The sequence below is a fragment of the Monodelphis domestica genome, chromosome 4 (genome assembly GCF_027887165.1).
Source record: "Monodelphis domestica isolate mMonDom1 chromosome 4, mMonDom1.pri, whole genome shotgun sequence".
Lineage (NCBI taxonomy): Eukaryota > Metazoa > Chordata > Mammalia > Didelphimorphia > Didelphidae > Monodelphis > Monodelphis domestica.
In genome coordinates, this window is record NC_077230.1 from 287,353,067 (window position 1) to 287,365,240 (window position 12,174).

At 40.6% G+C, this 12,174-nt stretch overlaps 1 protein-coding gene across 3 annotated transcripts in view; it reads left to right on the forward strand.

Annotated features, from left to right (window-relative positions):
• Positions 1-1,339: 1,339 nt before the first annotated feature.
• GLB1L2 (galactosidase beta 1 like 2) overlaps positions 1,340-12,174 on the forward strand; it is a 75,468-nt gene continuing 64,633 nt past the window's right edge. Inside the window, exons 1-2 of one of the 3 annotated variants that reach the window (XM_007495170.3) lie at positions 1,357-1,670; positions 2,910-2,967. Coding sequence is in view for 2 of the 3 variants with exons in the window: in XM_007495168.3 (XP_007495230.2) it covers positions 1,582-1,670 (89 nt within the window). In the remaining variant the exon portion in view is untranslated. Of the gene's footprint in view, positions 1,671-2,909; positions 2,968-12,174 lie in introns of all 3 variants that reach the window. The other 2 variants (XM_007495168.3, XM_007495169.3) reach the window with 2 other exon arrangements.

Here is a 12,174-nt window from a genome sequence, read left to right on the forward strand (position 1 = left end):
ATCAAGCATTTTTTACTTCTTTGATTTACTGGCAAGTATGATTAAAAGAGGATGTTTCAGGGGCAACTATAGCCCAGTGGACTGAGAGCCAGGCCTAGATATAGGAGGTCCTCAATTCAAATTTGGCCTCAGACACTTCCTAGCTCAGTGACCCTGGCCAAATTACTTAACCCTCAGTTACCCAGCCCTTGCTGCTCTTCTGCCTTAGAACCAATACACAATATTGATTCTAAGAAGGTAGGGTGAAAAAACAACAGATAATGTTTTACCAGGTGGTAGAGGTGGCACTGAATTCTTGTAGACTTTACCAAGAACTCATTCTAGTAGGCAGCTCAGTGGATAGAACACTGGGCTTGGAGTCAGGAAGATCTGAGTTCAAATCTTAATCTGTTTGTTTTAGTTTTCTCAACTATAAAATGCTAATAATAGAACCTAACTCCCAGAGAAAGGAAATATAATATTTCAAGCTCTTCTATATTATATAAATGCTATTATTATTATTATTTCTACTATTACAACAGCTAATAAGTGACTGAGGTCATATTTGAACCCAGGACCTTCTCACTCTCAATCCACTGAACCATCTAGATACTCCCAATAGCAATTATCTATTGCTTTAAAGTTTTGAAACTCTTCACATAGGCTATTTCATTTGCTCCTCACAACAGTGGGGGAGAGAGGGAGGTGCTATTATTATCTCCATTTTATGGATGAGGAAATTGAGGCTGATACAGGTTAAGTGACTCTCTTAGGATCATGCAGCCCGTGGTAAGGCTCTGAGGTGGTATTTTATACCTCATGAAAGCTTTTACTAAATTTTAATTGGCTATGGGTCTGCCTTGATGGAAAGAAAGACCACAAATTTGCATGTATTTAAACTTTTTTAAATAAAAAATTAATCCTTTTAAATTAAAAAAAAAATTCTTCTCCCCAAAGTGAGGATTTTGGAGAATTTGTCACAGAAAATCTAGCAGCTCAGTGTGTGTGCATTTCAGGGCATGCTCCCAGTGCCTAACTCTCTGTTCCTGTTTGTAGTAGCTTTGGGCTCTGCCTTCCCATGGCCCTCACTTCTGGGACTTGCAAGGTCTGTGCGTTGGGAGTGCGGAGGTGGAGTGAATGGCAGGCAGCGCCCAAGGGCCACCACTTCAGAGCCTCGCCATGGAGCCAGAGGGAGGCGGGAAAAACACCCCGCCTCTTTCGGGCCAAGATTCCGAACCCGATCAGCCAGGTCTTCTCTCTCTTACATCTCAGCTCCGCGGAGCCAGTGCTCCAGGGCCCACCCCTTCCACCCCTTCGGTAACGGAGCCTGACCATATTAGGCGTCAGGGGGTGTGTGATCAGCCTTGAAGAAGCCCAATGAGAGGAGCTGGTAGGCGGGACCAAGAGAGTTAGCGCGACCAAAGGGGCTGGGCAGGGTGTAGTTTCCTAGGAAACTGGCTCCGGCTGGCGTGCTGGTAGCTAGTGGTAGCCGGAGCCGGAGCCGGAGCCGGAGTCGGAGCCTGAGAGCCAGAGCCTGAGTGGGACCGTGACCCTGGGTCGGAGCGCCAACCGCAGCCGCAGCCGCCGCCGCCGCCACCCAAGATGTGGACCACCTCCGGCCGGCGGCGAGAACAACGCCGGAAACTTGGCCTCCTGCTTCTGGTGATCGTAGGCTGCTTGGTGGTCCGCAGGTGAGAGCCCCTCCAACCCAAGAACCCCCCACCCGAGAGCGCCACCGACTCTCCCTGCGACCTCCCTTTCCCGTCCACGTTGGTGTCTCCCCGGACCAGTATCTCTAGTTTCCACGCGCAGCTCCCACTTATGCCCCAAGTCGAGATCCACCTGTCCCCCTGGATGCTTCCTGCTTCTTTCAAGGACTCATTCTCGGACCCGTGCCCCTCCCCCTCCCCTCTGTTTCACAACCTCCATTTATCCGCGGAGTATCCGTATCATAGGATTCACCTTCTCCCCACACATCCACCCACCCAATTCCCCCGCCCCTTTCTTTTCTTCTATCTTCGTGAGTGCTTGGAGTCCTCGAGGCCTCAGAGTGCCCCTCTCCACCCTAGAAGTCTCCAGCCTTCCTGGAGGACCATACCTGGCAGAGGTTGGGGGGATGCTAAGGGCAGCCTATCACTCCCGGGATGAATTTACCCTCTTAAACTCGTAAAAATGCCCTTCCCTAATTCCACCCTTCCCCCAACACACATTTACTGATTTGAATGGGGTTTAATACCTTGGTAGAGATTAGTGGACTTTCTGGAGTCAGGAAGAGCGGAGTTCAGATCCAGTCCCAAACATTTGCTGGTTGGGGCACCCTTGCAGGGCCAAGTCACTCTCCCATCAGCTGCCCGGGGTTCCACGTTTATGATAAGGGGGACAGTAGGAGAATAAAATAATTTTATAATTAATTTATAAATTATAAATATATATATATTATATTATATATAAATATATATATAAATATAATTAATTTATAAATAAAATAAGATAAATTTTGTAAAGCATTGCTGACTCCCAGAGTCAGCTCACATGGCTTGCAATGAGCCAGAAGGCCAGTTTCCCAGGTCCTGGATTTTCCTGAAGGGCAGCATTGTATTAAATATGGGCTTATTGCTCTTCCAAAAGGTATAGATGCTGGATGCTGTCCATATGCAAAAAGGCTCACCTGCAGCCTGGAGGATGTGGCATGAGTTTTGTCTATGAAGGATTTAATGTTAGGAAGGCAGAAGGAGAGAAATAGTGAGGTTTTTGAATTGCCTCTAGAGGTCTAACCAGTAAAACCAGCTCCCCTTTCTAACATGCTCCCCCAAACATATACATACATGCACACACACATATATTGCAAAATTTTCAGGGGAGACTAGATTTTTGGTTTTTGTTTGCCCATTTAACATTTTTTCTCCACTAATGGGCTCCTATGTTATCAGCACAATCTTTCTGGTGGAAGGCTCAGGCTACCTCTGCTGCATTCCTGGGATCATGGAGGTAATCTCATGCTACTAAAAATAAATAAATAAATAAATAAATAAATAAATTTCTACCTCTCTCTCTCTCTCTCTCTCTCTCTCTCTCTCTCTCTCTCTCTCTCTCTCTCTCTCTCTCTCTCTTTCAGCAAACATCAAGACTGACTAGACTGCTAGACTAGTTATTCCCTATTCCTTTGTTTCCTTCTGATCCCTGACTTTTGCTTTATTTAAAAAAAAAATTAGAAAGCCTTTCTCTTCCATCTTAGAATCAATACTGATTATTAGTTCCAAGGCAGAAGAGCTGTGAGGACTAGGCAATGAGTATTAAGTGACTTGCCCAAGGTCACACAGCTAGGAAGTATCTGAGATGATATTTGAACCTAGGACCTCCTGTCTCTAGGCCTGGCTCTCAATCCATTGAACTACTTTGCTTTAATCCATTTCAGGTAGGATGCTTCCTATTCTGGGCCAGTACAAACCCCAGAAACTTTTTCCCTCCAAAGAAACCAAGGCAGCAAGGAACCTTCAGTGAATAGCAGGGGGACCCAGAGACCTAATGTGACTAGAGGGGAGAGCTGACCCTTCTTTACATGGTGTACTCTTTCCATGTTGATTGAGGGTTAAGGGTGCTATAGGCCCAATGAAGGACCTGGAGAGAGGCTTCCTGGACTGAGAAGTGTTTGCAGAAGACTGGAGGCTTCTGAATAGCTTCTGTCTTCTCTTCCCCTTTGTGGCCCAGAAGAGTGAAATCAAAGGAGAGAAGGCTGAGTTTGTGGGTACTTGGGTGGGAGAGGGAGAGGATGAGGAAGGATACATGATGGATGCTCTTTGTGAGAGATTATGTCGAATGGGTTAGGGCCACTTTCTGAGCTCCTTTTTGCAGGCTCCCCCATTAGCATGAGACATTTTTGGGGTAACTTGCTCTTGTGCTTTTCCTGGGGATATTGGAGAGGGATCAGGAGTGACCTGAACCCCTGCAAAGTGTTCCCTTTAGGGACTCTTTCCCATCTGTAAAAGGAGATGGACTAGAAGGGAGACGTCATCCCCAGGACCCACCTGTTGGAATATTACTCTTACAGGTCTTTTGTTCTTTTCTTTTTGGTGAATGGCTTTCTTCCCTCCCCTGTCCCTACCATAAAAAAAGAAATAATTCCAGCCAGACTCATGCGGAGCACCTTGTTCCAAGACCCACAAAGACCTCACAGATCCCCCTGAGTAGCCCCCATTCCCTAGCTCTGTGGCAGTGGCAGTGGGGAGGTGGTATCTCGAGTTCTTGAATGGCCTCTCAGCTGGGCCTCTGGGCCACCATGGGCCATTTCCCAGGGGGCAGAGCGGCCCCTCAGGCAGATACAGTTCATTGGTCCATGGCTTACAGACTGTGCAGGGGTGAGAGTTGGAGATGAGATACAAGGATGGATAAGAGCCAGGGCCTGCCTTCAGAAGAGCTCATGATCTGAGTGGGGAGACAGCATGCAAATACATGGATGCAAACAAACTGTCTCTAGGAGTGAGAGGGAATAATTGACAGGGAAGACCCAGGAGTCGGGAAGGCTTGGCGCAGGCTTCCTCTGCGAGATGGGATTTTGGTGGAGGCTTGAAGTCAGGAGGGTGACCCAGAGATGGAGAGGCTTGGTGGGGCAGCCAGAGGGCAGTGCCTCTGGGTCACAGACTACTTGGTAAGGATGAAAGTGTCAGATCATTAGGAAGGAAGGAAAGAGTAGGTTCTGAAGGGCTCTGGAGTCCAAGTGGAGGGGAAAGGGAATGGCTGGAGTTTCCTGGGAGTCCCACGGTTAGGGAGGGATGTGGCACTTAGGTGGTGAAGTACCCCTCAAGGGCTACAGGACCAGAATGACCTTTGGGACAGGATTCAAACCTCACCCTTTAGAGGTAGAAGGATTTACGACTCAGGACTTAAAGCCACAAGAACATCTCTCTGATAGGATCAGTCTGTGGCTTTCCCTCATTGTTTACTTTTTTTCATCTAAATTCATCTCCTGTCTGTCATGCATCTCTTCCTGTCTCAGCCTCTGGTTAGGCCTGAACCCGAGGGGGCAGAACCTGCAGGGAGCAGCCAGTGTCTGTGCCCCATAACCCTGGACCAGATTTCCTCCGTGGGCTCAGCTCCTGACCAGATTCTGCCTAGAGGAGACTTGCATCCAGGAGGCAATCACATACCCATGGAAGGCCTGATGTCCAGGCAGGCCTGGATGGGGAGAAAATGGACCTTGTAGCTGGGAACTAGAACAGGTTTTCAGAGAAGGGGCAGGCGGGAAGGAGGAAGGAATGATTTTTCCGAAGCCTATAAAATAATACGATGCCAATAAAACCTGAGGGACTTATTAAAGTTTCTCAGATTGAGAAGCTGGTTTTTCATTATTATAAAGCAAAGACCCCTCCACCTGGAGAAGGAATAGCAATTAGATTGGCCAGCTTGGTCTTTACAGTCCTGGACTTGGGAAAGGCTGAGTGGGGAAGCTTTTAGATAGCTTCAGGGAGGAATCTGGGGCAGCAGGGTCTAAAGTCCACAGTTTAACTAGGGAATTGTACTTCTTGGACGTCTTCTTTTTAGGGATGGGCATAGGCTTTTTGGTAAGATAAATCGAAGTCTCCAAGTATCTTTAAGGTTCCTTCCTTAGGTTTATTTATTTATTTAGTTGCTTGTTTATTTATTTATTTAATTTTATTAATTCATTTTTTTAAACCCTTCTGTCTTGGATTCAATACTGTGTATTGGTTCCAAGGCAGAAGAGGGGTAAGGGCTAGGCAATGGGGGTTAAGTGACTTGCCCAGGGTCACACAGCTGGGAGTGTCTGAGGCCAGATTTGAACCTAGGACCTCCCGTCTCTAGGCTTGACTCTCAATCCACTGAGCTACCCAGCTGCCTTTCCTTAGGTTTAATCCTGTGATTCTTTAATTTAAAAACAGATATATGTATATATACATATATATATATATAAATATCAATTAATCATAGTATCAGTTCTAAAATTCTAAGATAGAAGTGTGATAAGGGCTAGACAATGGGAGTTAAGTGAATTGCCCAAGGTCATACAGCTTGGAATCCAGATTTGATTCCTCCAGTTCCTCCCCACTCCAGGCCTGTTACTCTATCTACTGTATTACTTACCCACCCCTGGGATAATATTTGTAAAGTGTTTAGTGGAGTAAATGGCACAGACTATGCACTATATATTGCACGTTCCTTGCTTGAAGATCCATGATGCCAGGTTAAGGTCCCCATGACTTTTAAACATGGAAATTTGCTGATCAGATCTGAGCTCCATGGAATAAAATGGCACTGAGCAATGACTTTCTGGGAGAGGGGAAGTAAGAGCCTATTTGTGTGTTTTGAAAGGGGAACTGTATAGATGCTTTCAGGCCATTGTCTCTCTGAGGAAGCCAGAGAATTCTCTTGAGGATGCCCTAGGATACAGAGGCTTTGTCAGGGACCCAACTGAGCCCAAATCGCATTGGGATATGTTGTCTTGGAATCAGCGGATTTAAGTTTGTCCCCGCTTTGACCCTTACTCACTGTATGATCTTGGATAAGTCAATGCCCTTCCCCCTCTGGTGGCATTCTCCTCCTCAGCAAAATGAGGAGAATAATCCATGGGCCACTTGTCCTACAGGGTGCTTGTGGGGAAGGTGTTTCTTAAACCTGGGAGTGTTGCAGAAGTAAAAGTTACTATATTTAATAAGAAAGTAATATTTCCCATGAGATGCACTTTCAGTTTTTTGCTCTCATTTGCCCCAACTCTCCCAAGCCTCTCAAATCAGTGTTTCTTAACTTTCTGTGTCCTGGACTGCCCGCGGCAGTTTCTCAAAGCCCATGGACCATCATGTTTTTTAATGCCTAAAATAAAATTCATAGGATTACAAAGAAAACCAGCTATATTGAAATAGTATAAATAAAATACTTGAGAGGGACAACCCTCCCCCCCCCCAAAAAAAACAACACAAGTTTCAGGGATCTCAGTTAAGAACCCTTGCCCTAGATTAACAACTGAAAACAAAAAGCAAGCATGAGGCTTATCATGGGATCATGAACGAGTCACTTTCCACCTCATTTTCCTTTCATATCGAGTAAGGATTGTAGCAGCTACCTTGGTATAAACAGACATGTGGCCAAAACAAATAGAAGATGCTGTATCAACACTATAGGGCAGTGACTATGTGAGTGTGGAGGCAGGACCAGGGCCAGACAGGGCCCAGGACTCAAAGCCTGGCTCATGGACGGACTGGGAGGAGGCTTCCACTTAGAACAGAGCTTTTTTTCTTACTGAAATAAGGCTAGTATGGGCCCATTAGCAGGACTTTCTTTCATACAATTTTGATATTTATTACCAAGAGGCTTCTTTGGATAGAGAATGGGTCTTTCCGGTATTTCCCAAGTCCCAATGACTTGAAAGGCAGACTGTGAGGGATACAGAGAACTTTAAGACATTGTCCCTGGCCTCAGGCAGTTTGTAATCTGGCTGAGGAGACCAGATGCTGTAAAACAGTGGTTCTCAACCTTTCTAATGCCGTGACCCCGCAATACAGTTCCTCATCTTGCGGTGACCCCAAACCAAAAATTTATTTTGGTGGCTACTAAAAACTGTAATTTTGCTACAGTTATGATTTGGAATGTAAATACCTGATATGCATTATGTATTCTCATTGCTACAAATTGAGAGGTTGAGAACCGCTGCGTGTAAAAGGTCATAATGATTTATGCAAAGCAATGTAAGCAGTCTTTGATTTATCAAAGTTTATGTTCTGAAATTTCATCTTTAAGTCAATTCATTAGAATTTAAGATTGCTTTGTCTAAGCATCTCCTTTTCCTCTATTACTCCTTTTTAGTATTACAGTTATCTGTGTATAAATCATAGCTTCATAAATAGAATATAAGCCTTGAAAACATTAATTCATGTTTTATTTTTGTTTTACAATGCTCTGGACTCTACCTTTTACATAATAAATGCTTTATACATGTTTATTGAATGACTGACTGAATGAAAGATTATGAAAAATCTGTGATGCATGAATGCTACATGACATTTTGCCTCAGTTTACAAAAAAAGAATAGGATCTGTAAAATCTAGAACAAAAAATCTTGCCTTCATTTTTTAGTAGAATTCTAGAGCACATTATTAGAGAATGATTGGTAAACATCTAGGAAAGAGCCAATACTGAATGAATGATGAATTATTCTAGGATAACCCCATTTCCTTATCATTTACCTGAGTTTTAGAAAAGCCTTTGACAATCACTTATGCTTTTCATGTGGAAAATATGGAGAAATTTGAACTAAACAATAGTATTGTTAGGAGGATTTGCAAACATAAATGATCATAGGCAAAGAACTGTCATTAGTGGTTCAATTTTATCTTGGAAGAAAGTCTTTAGTGGAGTGCCCCAGGAGTCTATCCTTGGCCTACTGCCCTTCAATTTTTTCATTATCAATGACTTAGATGATGGCATAGATAATGTCACCTTTAAAAAATTTTTTTTAAATGTATTTATTTATTTTAAAATATTTTTTCCATGGTTACATGATCTCCCTCCCCTCTTTCCTCCCCTACCCCCAGAGCTCACAAACAATTCCACTGGGTTATATGTGTAATTATCACTTAATACATATTTCCACATTACTCGTTTTTGTAATAATCTTTTAAAACCCAAACTCCAAATCCCATATAACCAAATGATTAATCATAAGTTTTTCTTCTGTGTTTCTACTCCCACAGTTCTTTCTCTCAATGTGGATAGTGTTCTTTCTTATAAATCCCTTGGGATTTTCCTGGATCATTGCATTGCTGCTAGTAGCAAAGTCACTTACATTTGATTATTCCACAAGGTTTCGGTTTCTATGTACAATGTTCTCTTGCTTCTGCTCCTTTCATTCTGCATCAGTTCATGGAGGTCTTTCCAGTTCAGATAGAAATCAAGCAGTTCATCATTTCTTATAGCACAATAGAAATAATATTCCATCACCAACATGTACCACAATTTGTTCAGCCATTCCCCAATCAAGGGACATCCCATCATTTTCCAATTTTTTTGCCACCACAAAGAGTGCAGCTATGAATATTTTTGTACATCTATTTTTTAAAATCTCTTTGGGGTACAGACCCAGCAGTGGTATGGCTGGATCAAAGGGCATGCACTCTTTTAAAGTTCTTTGGGCATAATTCCAAATTGTCTTTCAGAATGATTGGATCAATTCACAATTCCACTAGCAGTATATTAGTGTCCCTATTTTGCCACATCCCCTCCAATATTTATTATTTTCCTTTACTGTCATATTGGCCAATTGTTAGGTGTAAAGTGGTACCTTAGAGTTGTGTTGATCTGCATTTCTCTAATCAGAAGGGATTTAGAACACTTTTTCATTTGATTAATGATAGTTTTTATTTCTTCTTCTGAAAACTGCCTGTTCATATCCGTTGACCATTTGTTAATTGGAGAATGGCTTGCTTTCCTGTATATTTGACTTAGTTCCTTATACATTTCATAAATTAGACCTTTGACAGAGATTTTTGTTATAAAAATTCTTTGCAAGATTATCACTTTCTTCTAATTTTGGTTGTATCAGTTTTGTTTGTACAAACCCTTTTAAATTTAATATAATCAAAATTATTCATTTTATGTCTTGTAATATTATCTATTTCCTGCTTGGTCTATAAATTCTTTCCTTTCTCATAGATCTGACAGGTATACTCTTCTATGTTCCCCTAATTTACTTATAATTTCCCTCTTTATATTTAGTTCATTTACCCATTCTGAATTTATTTTGGTATAGGGTGTAAGATACTGATCTAAACCTAATTGTTCCCATACTGTTTTTATAATTTTCCCAGCAGTTTTTGTCAAATAGTGTGTTCTTGTTCCAAAAACTGGGATCTTTGGGTTTATAAAACTCTAGCTTGCTGAGGTCATTTACCCCTTGTCTATTCCAATGATCCACCCTTCTATATCTTAGCCAGTATCATATTGTTTTGATGATCACTGTTTAAGATCTGGTACTGCTAGGCCACCACCCTTCCCATTTTTTATTAGTTCCCTTGATATTCTTGATCCTTTGTTCTTCCAGATGAACTTTGTTATAATTTTTTCTAATTCTACAAAAAACTTTTTTGGTTGTTTGATAGGAATGGCATTGAATAAGTAAGTTAATTTAGGTAGGATTGTCATTTTTGTTACATTAGCTCATTGTACCCATGAGCAATTAATGTTTTAAAATTTTTTAGATATAGTTTTATTTGTGTGAAAAGTGTTTTGTAGTTGTGGTCATTCAGTTTCTGAATTTGTCTTGGCAAATAGATTCCCAAATATTTTATATTGTCTATAGTGATATTAAATGGAGTTTCTCTTTCTAATGCTTACTCTGAGTTTTGTTGAAAATATATAATGATGATTTTTGTGGGTTTATTTTATACCCTACACCTTTGCTAAAGTTATTAATTAGTTCCACTAGCTTTTTATTTAATTTTCTTGGATTCTCTAAGTATACTGTCATATCATTTACAAAGAGTGATAGTTTAGTTTCCTTATTGCCTACTTTAATTCCTTTAATTTCTTTTTCTTCTCTAATTGCTACCACTAGTGCTTCTAGTACAATATTAAATGATAGTGGTGATAATGGGCATCCTTGCTTCATTTTTGACCTTACTGGAAAGGCTTCTAACTTATTCTCATTGCAGATGATAAATGCTGATGGTTCTAAATAAATACTATTGTTTACTTTGAGGAAAGGCCCTTTTATTCCTATACGTTCTGGTGTTTTCAATAGGAATAAGTGTCATATTTTGTCAAAGGCCTTTTCTGCATCTGTTGATAATCATGTGATTTCCCTTAATTTGGTTGTTGATGTCATCAATTATATGGATTGTTTTCCTAATATTAAACCAGTCTTGCATTCCTGGTATAAATCCCACCAGGTCATAATCCTTGTGATAACTTGCTGTAGTCTTTTTGCTAGTATTTAAGATTTGATGTTCATTTAGGGACTTGATCTATAGTTTTCTTTCTTTATTTTTGGTCTTCCTAGCTTGGGAATTAGTACCATATTTGTGTCATAAAAAGAATTTGGTAAGCCTCCTTCTTTGCTTATTTTGTCAAATAGTTTGTATAGTACTGGGATTAGTTGTTCTTCAAATGTTTGATAGAATTCACTTGTGAATCCATCTGGCCCTGGGAATTTTTTTCTTAGGGAATTCCTTGATGGCATGATCAATTTCTTTTTCTGATATGGGATTATTCAATTTCCTCTTTTGTCAACCTAGGCAATTTACATTTTTGTAAATATTCATCTATTTCACCTAGACTGTCATATAATTGAGCAAAATAGCTCTTAATAATTGCCTTAATTTCCTCTTCATTAGAAGTGAGATCACTCTTTTCATTCATTATACTATTAATTTGATTCTCTTCTTTTCTTTTTAAATTTTAACCAATACTTTATCTATTTTGTCTTCAAAGAACCAACTCCTAGTCTTATTTATTAGTTCAATAGTTCTTTTAATTTCAATTTTATTAATTTCTCTTTTGGTTTTTAGGATTTTTGATTTGGTCTTTATCTGAGGATTTTTAATTTGTTCTTTTTCTAGTTTTTTTTTTAGTTGTATGCCCAACTCATTAATCTCTTATTTCTCTTTTTTGTTGATATAGGCACTCAGGGATATAAATTTTCCCCTGAGTACTGCTTTGGCTGTATCCCATAGTTTTTGATATATTGTTTCCTCATTGTCATTATCTTCAATTAAATCAGTAATTGTTTCAATGATTTGTTCTTTAACCCACCAGTTTTGAAGAATTAGATGATTTAATTTCCAATTAATTATTACTTTGCCTCTGCATGCACCCTTACTAATTATAATTTTCATCTCATTATGATCAGAAAAAGTTGCATTTATTATTTCTGTTTTTCTGCATTTGTTTGTAATGTTTTTATGCCCTAGTACATGGTCAGTCTTTGTATATGTACTATGTACTACAGAAAAGAAGGTATGTTCCTTTTTATCCCTATTCACTTTTCTCAAGATATCTATTAACTAATGTTTCTAAAATTTCATTCACTTCTTTTACTTCTTTCTTATTTATTTTTTGGTTCAATTTATCTAGATCTGATAGGGCAGTGATGGAGATCATTTTAGAGACAGAGTGACAGGCCCCACCCCCACCTCAACCCCCAGACTGAGTGCCATGTTCACCTCCCCAAAGGCATCATACTGTGCCTCTTTC